The sequence below is a fragment of the Cyanistes caeruleus genome, chromosome 17, assembly GCF_971803275.1.
Source record: "Cyanistes caeruleus chromosome 17, bCyaCae1.hap1.1, whole genome shotgun sequence".
Lineage (NCBI taxonomy): Eukaryota > Metazoa > Chordata > Aves > Passeriformes > Paridae > Cyanistes > Cyanistes caeruleus.
In genome coordinates, this window is record NC_141717.1 from 7903355 (window position 1) to 7921452 (window position 18098).

The 18098-nt window shown below is 42.8% G+C and overlaps 1 protein-coding gene across 1 annotated transcript in view; it reads left to right on the forward strand.

The window, feature by feature from the left end:
* The first annotated feature begins 6185 nt into the window (after window positions 1–6185).
* BMERB1 (bMERB domain containing 1) overlaps window positions 6186–18098 on the forward strand; it is a 46797-nt gene continuing 34884 nt past the window's right edge. Inside the window, exon 1 of the mRNA XM_086853754.1 lies at window positions 6186–6422. Coding sequence (XP_086709880.1) covers window positions 6215–6422 — 208 coding nt within the window. The 5' untranslated portion in view covers window positions 6186–6214. The remainder of the gene's footprint in view (window positions 6423–18098) is intronic.

The following is an 18098-nucleotide window of genomic DNA, read 5'->3' on the forward strand; positions in this document are numbered from 1 at the left end:
GCTCTGTCTATCTTTAACTCGTATGTGTATAAAAAAAGACAGATTTTATATAAAGTTCTTATGGGATCTTCATGGACCACATGCAGCAAAAAGCTCAATTTGTTATCACAGATCTTAACACAGCAGCAGAGTAAAAACTAACCAGGGATTATTCACTCCCTTTGGAGTTTAATTATGTGAAGTCATCTGCCATTTCTGAATAAGTTCAGAACAGAATTCCCATCTTCAAAGGCTTGTGCTGAAGCCAGTGGACTGCTATTAAAAAGATGCAAAATTTTGATGTTATTATTTCTTTAGATAGTTAATATATTTGCAGAAGGAATGGAGGAATTCAGGTAAGAAAAGTATATAAACAACTTTTCTAGAGAACAGAGGTTAGAATAGGGTCCTCCCAGAAGGACTTCACTCAATAAATTTTGTGTGGGATACTCTTGGGAAGGAAATGGTTCAGAAGATTTAAGGCTGAAGGGAGTAATACATTCCACAACTGGAAGAGACACACCACCTCCGTTCCCTGCTGTAACTTCTTTTATATTTAGAATGAGGAGGAAGCTTTATGGAAAGATTTCAAGTTGAAAAATTCTGTTTCATAGACTTCATGGCCAACAGACAGAAAAAGGATCACTCAGTCTGAATCCTTGGGTAATGCAAAGCAAAGAGTTCTTCCTGAATCAAACCAGTCATGTCGAATCCAATGCCATCTTCTAGGAACTTATTCAAACACTTCAAGTAACAGGATTTTCTGTGTCTCAAAGAAATTATTTATATGTTCTTATGAAATTTTATTACCTACCCACATCAGTCTAGCCTTAACATTCTAATAAAATGTTACTCCCTTTCTGACAAGATTTAAAGATTTGGTACAGCAGGCAAAGCCTTCTGTGTGCATGTAGTTGTAAGCAGAGTTTTTGTTTATTCCTTGGATAAACTGTAATGGGTTTAGCTCTGTTAGCCCATTGCTATATCATTCTTGAAGGTTGTTTGCAAACCCTTTTTTGCTGTGCAACCCCTAATTTGAGAGGTAGACAGTAATGCTGTATTAATCCCAGTGACTTTCATATATGCCTTAGATAATATTTGTTTCTATCTCTGCTTATTATTCCTGTTCTTAAACAGCCAAGGACTATTTGTCCTCTCTTAATATCTAAGTTGCACTAAGAATTCACATGCACTTCCTAGTCCACAATGTCTGAAGTTACTGTAATCCATTTTAAACAAGAACTAATAATGCAGATTACACATATGTATGTGTGGCATATACTTTTCCACATCATCCACCCTAATAAACACTGCCTTACTCTTTTTTTGGCAGTTTATTACTTTTTTGGAGTAGTACCTAAAAATCTTGCACCTTGTATCCAGAAAGAAAAACAATTTAATGCAAAGAATATAGTAGAATATATCATTCCCTGCTATGCAACACTAGTAGCAATTACACCTTTTTGTGCTGAAAGAAATCTTGGGCCTGGAAAAGCCTAATGAGGTGTGAAGTATGGTCAGAAAAGACATTGTCAAGGGCAGCTCTGCTGTAGCAGCAGGTACATGAGAGAACTTCAGAAGCTGAAGAATTGTGGTTTTGTTTGCTGTGTTCAGGGAAAGCCGGTGGTGAAGTGGGGCTGTAAAACAGCAGGGGGAAAATGACAGCAGGTGAGTGTGCACACACCTGGGGTAAGTGATGGAACAGGGGACACCTATCCTAATGCTCCCCAATGCCAGAAGACCTCAAAAATGGGATATTGGTAAGTCCCCCATTCCATTTTACATCCTCAAGACTGACAGAACCAGAGACCAAGAGGGAGCATGGGTATGTAGCCTAGCAGGTAGTTCAGTCACCAGAGATACCAGGACAATGGGAGCTGACTGGGAATGAGAATTGTACCCTGTTCCTGTCACTGTGCTTTATCCAGTTACAACAGAACCAAAATGCATAAGCACCCAGATGGCTGTGATAAATACAGGGTTTGGCCCATATGGACTCAAACCATGCACACAAAGTTCTGCACCACGTGAGATCCTCTATCTGCTGAGGAAGTGTCAGCTTCATTCTGAATCGTGTGTCCTTCTTCAGGGTGTAACTTGGTGGCAGAGTAATCTAAGTTACAACTCTTCCCTGGAATTAGTATTTTACTGTAATTAACGTGCACTTAGTGTGTGCATACATAAGAATAAACCTTCATTATTGTTTCCTTGATTTGCCAGGATAGCAACTTTCCTCTCATCGCTCAAATATTTGGGAAGGAAAATACAAGTTTTAATGATTCCTTTTTCTACTTCTAGTTGTTTGTTTTTCCCTGCTCTCTGCTGGCCAGGAGAAAACTACCTCTGAGAGACTGGTGCCCTGTGGTATTCTTGTTTTGCCATTGCTTACACCTCTCTGGGAATTAAAAACCACCTTCACTTACCTACTAAGGGTGTTCAGCTGCTTCCATTTCATGCTTCACATACTTTTAGATCCAAAATGTAACCAGACTAATAAATGCAGCTGATTAGCCATGACATTCCAATGACACTGAAGGATTTTGTATTAGTTCTACATCTAATTCAGAATGGTCATCATACAGAAATGAATTATTATGTGTTCATAACTACACCTGATACATCATGGTAATTACTCATACAATGTTTTGCTTACTGTTTTGGGGCAGAAATTGGCAAAAAAATCCAATGGAACACAGGTACAAACATAGAAAGAAATTCTAATTGTAAAGAAACCCTTTCAGAAGACAGGACAATGACTTTATAGCTTCCAGTTCCAGTGAGGGGAATAGTGAAATGCCTGTTAGGATGCAGGGGTAATGGAGCACTGACACTGCATAGGGACATGCACCAGCAGGACACTGGCACAGATTCTTTGGGTGCCTCACAGCTTGCAGGCAGTTTTGAGTTCTCTCTGTAAAATACCAACTGGTGTAGGTAAAATGGAAGCTTACAGAAAGTCACCTTTACATTTTGGACTGTGTGAAATGACAAAAGGCTCAGGCCCTGAGAAAGCTGTGCCTGGAGCTGTGTGCTGCTGTGTTTACAAAATTTACACATGTTTATTACTTCAAAATAGACATGCCCACATACATGCTGAAATATTACTTGTTGCCTGCTGTGTTTGCAAGTCTAAATAGCCCAGACCAATTTATCTCAACATCTAAATTTACTGAACTCAAACCTCTGTTTTTCCTTTGTAGCCATGGACACCCATCACTGATGCAAAAGCCACCTGCATAGTGACTCACCTGCACAACAGTCAGTCCAGTCATACCGCTGGACTTGGCTCCAAATGGTAAAAATAAGACTCTTACATACGCAACTTCACTACCTATGATACTAGTAACGTACCTGACAGATGCTATAGCAGCTTTTTCTGTGAAATTTGTACCTTAAAAAGACAGTGAATGTAGAAAGAATTCACTAAGACAAAAGTAAAATGGGAGATAAAAGTTCAGCCAAGTATGTTTCTGAAATCTCTGTTTAGGTCAGAATTGCAGATTTGAAGTGCACAGATTGTTTCCATTCTTTCTACCAGACATTTATGCCCTGACTCTTTGCTGCTGCATCTCCTAAATTTGTGCTGTGTATTCTGACCTTCTATATAAAAAGTAGCTGAGATAAATCTAAGTAAGTCATGTCTGCCATGGGACATCTGTGATGTCTGACAGAGGCCAGAGAGCAAGAGAGAGGAGAATGGAATTGCCAACTGTTCTTGCCCAGCTATAGCTCCTGGTGGCAGGATTTAGTGAGAAATGGGAACTGAAACTGTCAGGGAAAATGACTGCAAGAGCAAAGTGCACCTCGAAGTAATCTCTACCAGGCATTATTCTATGAGCAGCGAGAAGAGACCCGAATTTTTCTATTTTCTGCATTAACATTGCTTTCAACAGAAGAAAAACAGCCTTCATGAGTAAAGGAATGCATTTATAATTTATATTGCTAGGTCCACTGAAAGACATCATCAGTAGGAGAGAAAATTAATTCCACTGACAAATGCAGCAGCAGCAATGCTCCAGTCAAAGTAACAAAAATTCTGATATTACATTAGCAAAAAAAATTAATACATACTTGGGCCCTACTCTTGCAAACACTTTAGTGCAAATGACCTCAGCAGGTGGCTACAACACACCTGTTCATACATGCAGAACTCTGTAGAACTGGATCCTTAATGGATTTTGTAACTTTTCAAAATGGACAGGTAAAAGCTTCCTAATTGCAATAAATCACCTTATATATTATTTGCTTTGTGCAAATAAGTTCTTTGCACACAAGTTTCTGGCTAGTGGGTGTTTTTCAGCCATACTAACAAAAGCAGAGCTTTAAATATTCAACTAATTCTATGATAACTCCCTCATCTCCTAAACAATGCAGTTGGGTTGTAATTACTTAAAAAATTTGAAAGGATGGTTTGAAATTAAATAGTCCTCAGATCCACTAAAAATTGGCCCTTCTCCCCGATCAGCCTGTTTCCCTTAGTCCCACTCTCATCCAGATCCCAGATGGACTCTTATTCCTCCCACACTTACATTCCTCACTTCTACCAGTGAGTCAGTCCAGCCCACCCCAGCAGACAGCTGCACTGTCACCCAAAATCAGCTGTGCAGAGTCCTGCCACCAGCTTTTCTGCTTGACTCACAGCTCTGTTTGGGCTCTGCCTCTAATGTCCAAAGCCAGCAAGGATGAGGCGCTGCACAGCCAACAAGAGCTGTTCCAGCACGTCTGGTGCTCAATTCATGGCATATCTCTGGGGAGCACAGCTGACAGAGAAAAATCAGAGTGCCCTGAAGATGTCCTAAAACTGTCCAGCTCATCTTGTTGGCTAATTCCAATTCTCAGGAAGACAAGTAGAGAATTTTTCAGATACAATTTTAAAATCAATGTGGAGGTTTTGTCGCCTCCGGCGTTGAAGCACTCCTCAAACAAAATTGTTCACACAATAGCATCAATGTGTGCCAGTCCAATTAGTAAGTGTATCACTAGTAAGTGAATCCAGAGGTGGTATTTATGAAGTGTTGATGATTAATGACATGATGATGACATGAAATGTTGAAGACGACAAGACTTTGCAGGCAAAAAGCAGGTTACAAACAAATCAGCTTTACCAATATTCACCCAGAGTAACCCAGGATTCTTTATAGATGAGGCAAAAAGTGCTAGACTCCTGATTTGCTGTGGACAACCTGCCCAACTCCTGCTTCATTGTCTTTATGTCAGAAATTACACTACTGACAATAAAGTACAATGTGATCTCACTAGGAAAGGTAGTCTCCAACTGTAAAATGCTCTTCAGAGACTTCATCCATCTAACCTCCCCTACAATAAAAGAAAAAACTTAGGAATAACAATAATAATCACTACACTTGTGTTTCCTGCAAAGTCATTTCCTTTATTCCCAGCAGGCTGCATAAGCAGCAAAGCTGAATGCTGATGAAAAATGAGAGACACAAAATCTCATCTCTCGTTTGAGTACTGTCCTCTGGCTTCTGGCAATGTGATGATGGAATGAGTGTCATTCCAGTCAGTGCAGGACTTTTAGGAATGCCAAAGGCTGCATGCACGGGAACCCAAGATGTGTTAGACTGCAAAAGCCATGAGTGGCTTTTAGTGGATGTTACCACTACACCCCAGCTGCTCAGGTCAGAAATGTGCTCAGCACTGCAGCGGCCACAGGATGGACAGTCCTGCCATGCCCTGGCAGTGAGCGGATTTCCCAAATGTCGCCTGTTTGAGCGGTTTGGCCGCGCAAGGGGAGCTCGGCAGGGCAGGGATGGGATGGGATGGGATGGGATGGGATGGGATGGGATGGGCAGGGATGGGATGGGATGGGATGGGATGGGATGGGCAGGGATGGGATGGGATGGGATGGGATGGGATGGGATGGGATGGGATGGGATGGGATGGGATGGGATGGGATGGGATGGGATGGGATGGGATGGGATGGGATGGGATGGGATGGGATGGGATGGGATGGGATGGGATGGGATGGGCAGGGATGGGATGGGCAGGGATGGGCAGGGATGGGATGGGCAGGGATGGGCAGGGATGGGCAGGGATGGGCAGGGATGGGCTGGACAAGGCTGGGCAGCGGCACAGCAGCGACCGGCGGGCGCGGAGCTCCGGGCAGCGCCCACCCGAGCGGAGGCAGGGCCGGCGGGCGGGGCGTGTGTGCAGCATGTGCGAGGTGTGACATCGCTTTGTGGCGCGGCTCCCCCGCCCCAGCCCCGCACTGAGCATGTGCGGAGCCCCTGCCCGCCCCCCGCCCGCGGGCCCCGCGCCGCGCACCGAGCCCCGCGCAGCGCCCGCGCCGCCTCACGGGCTGAGCGGAGCCCCGGCCATGGAGCTCCGCAGGTCCATCTCGGCCAGCGCCGAGGCCGAGAGACCCATGCGGCGCTACGGGGCAGTGGAGGAGACGGAGTGGAAGGCGGAGGCGCTGGGCAGAAGTGAGTGGGGGCCGCGGGCGCGGGTCCGGCCGGCCGGGGAGCCCCGGCTGCGGCGGGGCCGGGCGGTCCCGGCTCACGTTGGCGGGGCGAGGCCACCTCGGGTTTCTCGGGGACGAGGGTTCGTGTGACCATTTTGCCCTCTGAGGCCGGTGCTTTGCGAGGGGGCTGTGTCGGGGACGCAGCTGGAGTGTGGCAGGCACAGGGCAGCAGAGGCGGTGCGGCTCGGGCGCTCCAGCCTTTCCCTGCGGCACGGGCTCCGCGAAGAGGAGCCACCGGTGAGCCGCTGGCCGAGGGACGATCGCTGGGACGTTTGCTCTCCCCCGTGTTTAGTAGGTGGGATTTAATATAGAGATTTTCCTAAATATTGGTAGTCTTTAATGTGTTTCATATTTGGAAAGCACTGATGACTGCCACTTTATTGCCTCGTTGTCTCGGGCAGAGGGTGCAGCAGTACAGCACTTAATTCACACCTTCAGTGCTTGCACTGTGTCGATGAGCTCAACAAATGTTCTGTGCTGGGAGAGCTTTCTTGAAATCATAATTTTCCGGGAAGCAGCAATTGACATAACCCGTCCAAAGTGCCGATGGAAAGAGTAGTTAAAAAAGATAGATCACTGCCAATTCACATTATCCGTGGGACCTTGTTGTCTCTAAGATACCAGCTATTATTCTTCAACTGGCAGAACTGTCTTCTTTGCAATCTAATAAGCCTGCAAACGCTTTATAATTTTTCAGGTAACCACTGAGGCAAGAGATCTTGAAAAGCTAGTCACAAAAACTGTACTAGACAGTATCAAGGAAAATATTTCTAAGTTTCATCAAGTGTTTGATTTGACCAGAGGAATAGAAGCTTTGTGTGCTATCTGTTGTGACACGTTCAACTTGGCTGGTGCTGGGGTTGCTGATATCCTTGGTTCCTCACCCATCTTTTGGTGTGCATCGTGAAGTCTCACCTGGATGTTTTTAAACATGGCATGGCTTTGCAGCACCTTGGTGGCAGGTTTTAGCCAGTGCATCTGCTATGTTTACTCTCCAGAGAGTGCTGTGTTCTGGAATGATACTTCACCTCTAGTTTCAGTTTGTCGTGGCTATGTTATTGTCTACCATATGCTGATGACAGGGTGTAATTCTCCAACTGATGCTTCAGTTGCAGTGTTGGTTTTGTTGCAGTGCCTGGCACAGATTCAGGACTGAGAAACTCCACACTTTCTAAAATGGAATCGAAAACTGAAATCACCGTTGACTGAGTTGGTTGAGTCAGGCACATGCAACAGTTTTGCAGGTTCTCTGACACGATACAGACGTGCTTTTTTTGTTCTCGTAAGTGTGTCTGGTTTTGTTCCAGCACTCAGGAGCTGAGTGCAGTGCAGCACTTGTAGTAATAATACTAATACTAATATTAATACTAATAACTGGCATCCTGAGGTGCCAGGAAAGGTTATGTCTTGCACGCTTTGGACTAAAGGTGGTCTGTTTGGCAGAGAGCAATGTGCAGGCTGAGAGGGAGATCTGATCTGCTCAAAAATATATGTTCAGCATTGAACTGCCACCCAAATCACAGCTTGATACCCAGCACCAGAGTGGGCTGCTGGCAGAACTAGGATCCAATGTCCAGGTGTGCACTCTGGCTCTGCTCTGAGCTGCTCTTCTACACACTCCTTTCTTTTTAATGAGAATATTTCTCTGTGTACAACTATTTAGGTAGGAATAGGAATTAATCTAGAGACCACAATCTGTCCTTTGAAAAGCAGAAAATTACTATTTTATATATTTGAGTAATTGATTTCTTTTGTTTGCTGTTAGGCTGCAGCTTTCTTTAAATACTGTGGAAAATGCTATTTATAGCATTATAGCTGGTTTAGATGATTCCTGCCTATCTTTCCCATTTAAATGCTAACACTGACTTCTGGTCACACTTTTGCATTGATTTAAAATAAATAGATCTTACTGTTTACTGTAATGCTTCCTTACAGTCATCCTAAATTGCATGGCATGATGACAGTGGTTGCCAGCCTGTCTGTGAAAGAGCTGAAAAACTGTCATCCCCTCTTTTACTAATGTTAACAATTAGCCTTTGGTATTTGCATATTGTTTGCAATATGAAATACCCACTAAGAGTATTAACAAAAGCAGAAGTTTATTACTGCATATGAATGTGCCCTTTTTACTCTGAGGATTTGTTGTATTAAATCAGGATGTCTTTGGAGGCAGAAGTTGTGTATCTGTACAGCACTGCACAATAGAGTGCTGCTCCCTGTCAGTGCCTGGTGATGTGAGGGCAGTCTTATCACAAGAGAATGGACATCCTGATTATGTCCATTACAGGGAGAACGGACGTCATGGAAGTTGGGTATTTTCTCTTCAATTTGGAGTGGAAAGGGAGCTCTGTGCCAAGTTCTCTGTCCGTGGTACTGAAAGCATTGCTGGGTTTTGGATATAAACGAAGATGTGTTAATTCACAGCAATGGAATGTACCTCATGCATATTTCTACCCTACGATGGCCTCCTTCAGCCAGGTTATCAGTGGAGTTAAGCTGGTTCAGAGTAGCTGAGGATGTGATGCACTGACTGTGTCAGGATCTCTCAGGATTAGCTGTGCAAGCTAAATATGAAGGAGATTGTTTAGAGGTGTCTCTTTAACAAGTCCCTGAAGCCTTTCTCTTCACATACAGGGGGAAATTTCCAAGGACTAGAGAACACTAAAAATGGTGGTTTACTATGTACAGGGCAACTCATCTGTTTTCTAGTGCATGTAAAAGACAAGCTTATGAATTGTCAGGCTTGTATAATAGTAACAACATGGTTACAGCCTTTCCAGTAAATGATTTTTACAACACAGTCTTGGGGAGCCTGCTCTGAAGCCAAGCACTCGAGCACTTTGGTCAGTCCTTATTACTGAGTGCACAGCTTCATTTAGGATCATCTGTCTTGCCATTGGCAGAGGCTCATAATGCCCTGATTAAATAACTGCACACACACCAGGCAAAGAGCCACAGAGAAACAAAGCAGTTTTTCACTGTCCTTTTGGATACTGCACTTCTCAGATACATTTCTGCTGAGCTTTTCTGTCCTCTTGCAGTTTGTATGAGGGCTGGAGCTAAATGCAAAATTCACCATGAATCCTCCAGCTTGAGCCAGCGTAAGGAAGCAGAAATGACAGAAAACTGCAAAGGTTATGTTTTGATGCAATTTAGTGCACCATGAAACTTATTATTTTCATTTGAAAGGTAACTCAGCATTGGAGGTGAGCTGCCACACTCCTGTATTGCAGAGATCCACCTTTTTGGCTGTTTTGGAATATGAAGTGGAGAAAAGGGGAAAGGGGCCCTGTTACAGCTCGGTACTAAAGAAGCTGGAGATTCCCATCATGAGATTCAGTAGTAGCATGAAGCTTGCACAGGTAGCTTTGCTTGCTCTCCCTTCTTGCTGTGAGTGTTATGGCAGAGGTTCTGTCCAGGCCAGGATCTGTGAGAGCGCTCCAGAACAGCACCAGTGGGGTGAATCTAGTTCTGAGATCACTCTAATTTGTTCCAACAGCAGAAAGATAGAGCAGGTCCCAGGTTCACTGAGATCCTGGGCTGACACGTGTGAAAACTTATTTCACCAACTTCACTTTGATTTCAAAATCTCTCTAAGCCTGTTAGCCAGAAAGACTCTTGTTTGTATTTATATGCTCTAATGCTGAGCACTGAAATCACGGGCTATTTAATAATTTGTTTCTTGCATCTGATAGTTAAATATTCAAACAAATACCTTTGGACCTTCCTTCATAATTCCCACCCCCCCATACTGCACAGACATCCACAAACCCATGTTGGTGCTTTGCATAAAAACTTCCTGTTACTTCAACACCTCCCCAGTCAGTCAGGGATGCAGCATGACCCTGCCTATCATATTCTCATGTTCTCATAACGCTGTTCCCCAAGCTCATCATGTTTCCACTCTGATTTTAAAAAGAAAAAAAAATAACAAAACAAAACAAAGAAAGAAAAATAAAGTTTCAGAGGCATAAAAATAACTTATATGACCTAACCACAACTGCCGTTCCTTCAGTCATGCCCTTGTCTTACTGTAAATTCCCCATAATTGATAATTGTATCTATTACAGGCAACAAAAGACACAAAACAAATTAGACTTATTCAGACTATCTATTAAATAGGTGGGAAAGAGGCTAACTGAAGGATATGCACAGTTATGCTTCTTTTTATAGAAACAGCAAGAATGCTGAAGGTCTGAACATGGGCTTCAAACAGAGAATGTAATTAATATTCTTTCTATGTTTCCATTTAAAAAAAACCCAAACCCAGAACTGTGTAAAATATTTGAAAAGAGAGTGACCAAAAAATTGAAAGTGACAATAAAACATTTATAGTGAACCTTAGACCCTTTTAGAAAATATCAGACAAAATATTGTCATCAACAAAGACAACTGATTCTAAGGGTGCTGCCAGTTCTAGATTTTTACCTTGCTCATTATTTTTAATATTAACATATTTGTATGGTACTTCAAGAGGAAAGGCAGCCGAATCTGATCTGTGGAACCAAGACAGAACTCCTACACTGAAAATCAGAAAGGGTTTTCTAGAAAGGATTGAGGTTGTTTTCTATAGAATAGTTGCAAAACTCACCTGCTTTGATGGCAAGCAGATGGCTCTAAAATTCCCCTACAGAGCTTTGTGTTTTTCTAAGTCAGTGGTGATTTTGGCTAGCAGTGTGCACCTAAAATGTACCATTTAATAACCTGCACCAGGTCATTGCTGCATCCCCTGTAGCTCATGAAGGAAGGCTGTAACTTGGGTTTTCATTTACTTCACAAAGAGCCCAGAGAATGACTGACAGAGCGAGACTAATCCAGTTTATACTGTTATACACATTGCCTCATTTTTCTAATACCCCCTCCCACAGCTGATTGCTCCAGGCAGCTACTGAGACAAAGAAGGAAAAGGGAGAACTGGAAATACTTTAGTGCCTCAGAGTGCATTCCTACTAAAATATTGGTCAATAGTGGGGGGAAACTGTGACTTAAAGCAGCTTTTTCCAGGTGATATTTCATGTGGGTGTCTCAGGGCCACAGAACAGAAATATACCAGTTAATGGGCCAGCCTTATTCCCATAGTCTCCCTACCACATTTCATGAGTTTTGCCCTTCCTTCACTTTTTTTGTCTGGCTATGTGTGTCCAGGGTTACTCAACAAAAATGTGCAGTTTATTTACTGCCTAATTTGTCCCAAGTGTCCAGAAGGACAACCAAAATCCATCCTGATCTAATCAAAGACAAAGGGGCTGAGAGGAGCAAAGAAAGGCTGAGGGAGCTGGGGCTGTTCAGCCTCAAGAGGCGATGGCTGAGAGGGAACCCCACCAATGTCTGTCAGTGTGAGCGGGGAGGGCTCAGAGCAGGGACCGGGCTCTGCTCCCTGGGGCCCAGCAATGGCACAGGAGGAACGGGCAGGAACTGATGCCCGGGAAGCTCCACCTGAACATGAGGAAGAACTTCTTCCCTGTGAGTGACTGAGCACTGGGACAGATTGTCCAGAGAGGCTGTGGAGTCTCCCTGGCTGGAGATATTCCAGAACTGTCTGGACACAGTCCTGTGCTGTGCGCTCTGGAATGACCCTGCCTGAGCAGGGAAGCAGCATCAGATGAGCCCTGTGGTCCCTTCCAACCTGACCCGGTCTGTGGTTCTGTGTAATTCTGGATAGGGGCTATTTTGCAAAAACATTGGTTATTATGTTGGTTATTATGGGTCAAGATCTTCCTGCTGCACATCTACTCACATGTGTCAGCAAAGACATTTCTCTCACCTGAGACACTCATAAATCTGAGGGTTAATACTTCCAAAACTCTGTGCCCAACTGTGTGCCAAGCAGGAAATGAACACTTAACATATAATGCAGTGTTTATAGGCAAACCAGTGTCAACAATAATTGCTGAAAAAGTCATATATTAACATAAAGTGTCATATTTGGGACTGTTGCTCATGAATTTTCTCATTTCCTTTAAACATATTTTACAGAAAAAAATGCATTAGATTTGGAAAGTAGGACACTTTGAACTACACAAATCATCCTTGCTGTTGGTAGCCTGTGGGATTATGGACTCATTCTGTGTAATTTTTTTACTGTGTTTGGTAACTGATGTCTTAGTTGCATGACACGTTTTCATCAGAGAAACCACTTGTGAGAATGTATGTATGTCTGCCTCAAGGGTGCGTTATAAAACAGGAATAAAACCTTACATTTGGGATTGGGTGTGCACTGCAGAGTACTTTGTATCATGTGCGAGGTTTCTAGAGTTTTCTGGTAGTTACTGAGTACAAGAAAGTTTTGAACTCAGCAATCTTTAATCCTTATTCCCAGAGGGCTTTTCTTCTGTAGCCAAATATGTTCCATTTTCATAGAAATCTTACTTAGTAAAATGGATCCAGGGACAATAAATAATACTAATTTATTTCCATGAAACATGTTCTACTGTCTGCCTACTTAATTGCACAGTATAAATGGATTCAAAACTCAGAGATGAAAAATGTATGCTTGGAGTGCAAACTATGAGAAATCAGAAGGAGCACCCTTGGATAAATTATGTTAGTTGCCCTTCAGGATCAGCAATGAAACATGAATTATCAACATTTTGTCAGCTCATAAAAGGCAAAATATCTGAGAAAATAACCTTAAGAGAGTTTGTCACTGAATGAGGATGAGTGATTTCCAGTGACACAAGCTGTTCATTGCAAAAGCCTAATGATTGCAGACACTACCAAAAGAGGTAATTTGTTATTGTAAGAGTATCAGCAGTGTTTATGGATCTTTTTATTGCCCTGAATCCTTCCACCACCCAGACCTTCATTGGTTAGGGTTTTTAGTAGATTTTTTGCACACACATTTGGGTTTTCTCATATGCTGGTAAAATTAGAACAAAAGAGCTCACTATAAAGTGATTTGATGGTTTTGTTCATCTTTTGGAGAAAACAACTCAAACCGAGAAAGGAATCAACAGTCAGTTCTACCACTTATATCCTTTCAGCCCAGGAGGCCAAAGTGAATTTTAGAATAATGGTGCTGAAGCCAAAAGAGCAAGACAGTGACCTGACCTCCCTGGGCAAGGATGGAGGAGCCTGATTGACACTTTCTTGGTTGCAAACACAGAACACAGTCTTGACTCTTTTGACATGAATGGAAATTTCCTCACTGATTTCAGTAAAAGCAAAACTGGACCAGACTCTGTGCCTTCATCTCCTGGAGCCCTGTTCACCTCGATTCTCTTCAGAAAACTCTGGGGAGGGAATCTGGGGGCTGTGTCGCTCCCATGAGGACTCTCCTGGGAATCTGTGTCAGGCTGCCCCATGGGTTTGGTCTCTGCCCTCACTTGTTCCTGGGCCTGCCCTGTGGCAAGCAGGGATGAGCATCTGCTCCCTGGAGAGCCATTTGCAGGGTAATGGCACTTCAATTTCCCTGTCTCTGAGCAGTGAATCATTAGGAAATACATTGCAGCTCCTACGGCGAGCGGCTCCTCAAGTTATCCTTTTTCACACAAGAGAAGTCACAGAAATTCAGTTATGCATTTGTGTCCCCACCTTCCTTATCCAATCTGTAGTTTCTCTCCTCTCATCCTCTCCCATGGATTCCCAAAGAGCTTCCTCTGGGCGCTGTACCTGGGAGGGGAGGGAAGTTCCTGCAGTTTGGCAGGTTCTGAGGCACACATTTTCCTTCAGGCTGATAGTTGTCTGTGGCATAGACAGTGTGTGGGATGTGATAGTGAAGGGCAAGCCATGGTGTTTTGAAAGCCAGTAAAATCAAGATCCATTTGTCTCTGCCTTGGCAAGGGGTGAAACATTCTGAGATTATGAAATTTCTTTCTTTCTCGTATGCAAAGAGAAGGTGACAGCCAGCCATCGATTTGTCTCAGATATAGATAAGACTCTGCTTGAATTGCCTTCATTTCTTCACCTCTGAGACCTCAGTCAGCTCAAACTCGTAGCTGCCCAGTGCCATTTGTGAGGAAGAAAATATTAGTGTGTTTAAAGAAAAGTGAATCAAAAGTCAGTATGCAAAAGCAATTTACTCGGTAAAAACAGGGCTTGCTAGAGAATGACTCCACATCCACTGATGAAAGGCAAGTACAAAACATTTTTTTGCCAGCTGTCATCATTTGTGTGAGTTGAAGGGCCCTGTGCTGTTTCACCTCTGAATTCACTAAGAAAGAACCAGGTGGTTTTGACTCTTCTGGCTCTGGCTGTTTGATCTTTAAGAAAGGACACAGCTTTTGCCTGTTTCTCCCTGCAGATATTGTGTGCCTCATACACTGGAGAACAAGATCCCTGTATGATTCTCTGTTGCCTGACCTCTCACTCTGCTGTCAGACTGTACACATTGTATGCCCATGGCCTTAAGAATAGCAACATTCATCCCCCTGGGAAATTACTTGTCCCATCAAATGAGAAACACCTTTTGTTTCTTGGCTTCTGAGGAGCATTTTCTCAATATTTATTTACTTGCTGGAGTGGGAATCTGTTACGTGAACCAGTTTCTTTACTGTCTGAAGCAGTTCTCCATACCAGAATCAGTTTTGGTCTTTACTGGATTGGACTCGTATGTCTATAATAATTATCCAGTGGTTTTAAAGTTACCTAAAATTACCTAGCAGCTGCTGTTAAGATGTTTAGATCCCTACTGGAAAACTTTGTTATTAGAGAATCACATTGCAGAGAGGGGAGAGACAGAGAAACAAGCTCTCTGGAATGCAGTCAGATAATTTCATAGGAGAGTGGCCTGAAAAGATGAAATCTTGAAATGTCAGTGATCATTTTACTATTATTTCACTTGCACATATGCTGCTCTTTATCAACTGATGCACATATATTTATTCCTAAAGAGGTTTTACAAGACTCTTGGAGAGTGAACATTTTGTTGATTTTGTGTTTTGGAATTAAAAAAAACCAACTGAAGATATAAAAAGTCTTTAAAAAATACCAAACTAAATAAGTTTTCAATCCCTGAACATTAGCTGTAGCTGGCAGTGTTACAGCATTTGAACCATAAATACTGGAGCTTTTTGTTAGTATTACAGGATCAGAATTTGACTCTGGTGAGGAATAAAATGGAAATCCACAGGCTGTTTCCTTTGACCACTGAGCAAAATGACAGAAGTAAATGAACAAGTAATGTGTTACTTAATACTGCTTTTTAAATCTCCATGACATAAAATGAAGTGATGTAGCATGAACTGATTTCCTTGGAGCGTGGTTTAAACTCGGTCTTGCTGCAGATGGGAATGTGCAATGATTTCAGTGGGAGCTCCACACAAGGGAAGGTGCCTACCACAGCCAGGAGCTGTTCCAGTTCCTATTTACAGCCTCCTGCTAGTGCTCAGCCTCATGCAGGGCTGGGCTGGGCACAGAAACCCCTTCCAGAGCCTTCCTGACTCCTGGCAGCTTTCCTGAGCCAGACTAAAATAGCTCCTTACAGATAAAGCTCTAACCCAGTGCCACTGAATAAAACTGACAATGAGGGCTTCTGGGTTGACCTTCAAATGCAATTTTCCCTCATTTTTTGTGTCCTGCTTTGGATCCATTTTTTCATAGAAAGAGCTGTCAGATCACATCCACTGTGCAAACTTCCCCACCAGGTTGCATGCAGCTGTATGTTCTCCTCATTCTCTGAAGGACAAACTTCTGTTTAAAGTGCACAAGGCTGTATTTTCAATTCACAGCATCATGGGAAAAGGTGAAAGGAGTATGGAAATCCAATAGCAACTGCATTGTCAGCATCATGGTTTATTTAAATGTCAAGCAAGTTTTCGTCTCATGCAGGTTTACTGTCAAAAAATAAAATATTATTATGAGTACTTGGTCTGTTCCTCTGTCCTGCACATCCCCCACCTGTGTGAAAGCATTAATGAGCAGATACCAAGAGCTGGATACTTGGGGACTTGCAGCTCCTGACTCTTTTGCATTCTCTTTAAATAATTGGAGAGCTACTAGGAAGGCTAGTGCCTGTTCTCACAGATCAGAGCTCTAGAAAGAGGTAACTAATGCAGTTTGATTTCTGGATGTTTTTTTCTCTGCCTCTGAGACACTGGAGGTCACTGGAGCGAGGACAAATGACTGCTGCTTGTGGTGTGAGAAGCACTGAGGTACCTGGAGGCAGCCAGTGGCCACTGTGGTCCTTTATTTCTTTGTTGATGAAGTGAAAAAAGTGTTCAAGAGGGATGTAACAGTGGTACTAGGACAATGATTTGGGGAGGAGGGGTATTATATTAAGGTCTATCTCAAGGTTTACGTGTTATGAAACTATTTCCATATACTCCCTGATCAGGATGGGTGCCAGCTCTTGTACTGGCTCCAGCAGCATTTTCCAATGTGTTCAATCTTGTCTGATACACAGGCACAGTGTGCTAGAATGAATGACTGAGCTTAATTCATCCCTCCCCTTGATTCCTCCTGTCTTTATTGCAGCTTTCTGCCTCATCTCCTATGTTCATTCAAAGAAAAAAAATACAGCTATGACTCAAACCACAGCTCTCCCGCTCCAGGGTTTGTGCATGCAAAGCTGCAGGGATCTGAGGGCTGGACAGACCACACCTAATGCATAAAAAGCACTCTCAGCTTGTGTGGTCCAAGCTGTGTCTGTTCAGCAGAGATATCCTGCAAGGGAGCTGAAATTTCAGGATAATTCCCTACCAGAAAAAAAGAGCATGTACGAGAGCTCTTCCAACATCAATCTTAGCCAGGCAAAGCATTTTGTCAAGCATCTTCCTAGTTTTATTTTGTTGCAGTCATTTCATGGATGTGAGTTTTTTCCTCAGTAGTTGTGGAGAAATTTTATGGAGTTTGTCTTTTATGTTGATTAGTCTGGATTTAAAATATCTTTGTAGAAATATTCTTGTAGTGGAGAAAATTATAGCACTTAATTTTATTGTTTTGAAATTATGTGGTTAGCCACAACAGAGTAAATCTGATGTAAATATTTTCATGCTGGGAAGGTGTTACATCATTGTGTTGCAAGCAAGAAAAAACTGTCTCTTGTGAGCCCTCCACATATATAGGTATTTACAGCAAAGAAAATATTGTCCTTGTGGCACATTTGCATTCACACAGTATGAGGGAGAAGAGACATTTCTTAGAAGTCAATAATCTGTGTGTTTAGAAGGAGGTCACCCACTGCCCTTTGCAGTGGAGTAAAACATACAAGGAGCAGGAAACAGGATCCTATCTCATGGAATATCCTTTTAATAATTTTCCCAGCTTTCCTCTTTCTGGAGTGGTAGAAAGACAAAATATCCAAGCTAGAAGCCATTTTCTGTCTGCTAGAAAAAATTATAAAGATTCTCATCAGTTTCTAGGTCATGTGGAATATCCTCCCCCAATGACAGTGGAGAGTTTTTTGTGAGCTGTCCAAGAAGGCTGGAGAGAAGTGACATTTTTGTGGGTTAACCCAGGACATTGGCAGATGCTGGTTAGGATAAATGGGTGTTTGCTGGTGAATCAAATAAAGAAACAGGCAGCATGGGAGATGGCTGTTTTGAGATGTGTATCTTTCCTAATGAATCAATATTGCAAATGAACTGAAAAATGTGCAAACAGATGCAAATAAAATAGTATGAACTGTTTATAGCAGTACTTGAGCACTACTTTATACCCCAGTCTGCACCAACACAAATTAGGCCAAAGATAATCAATT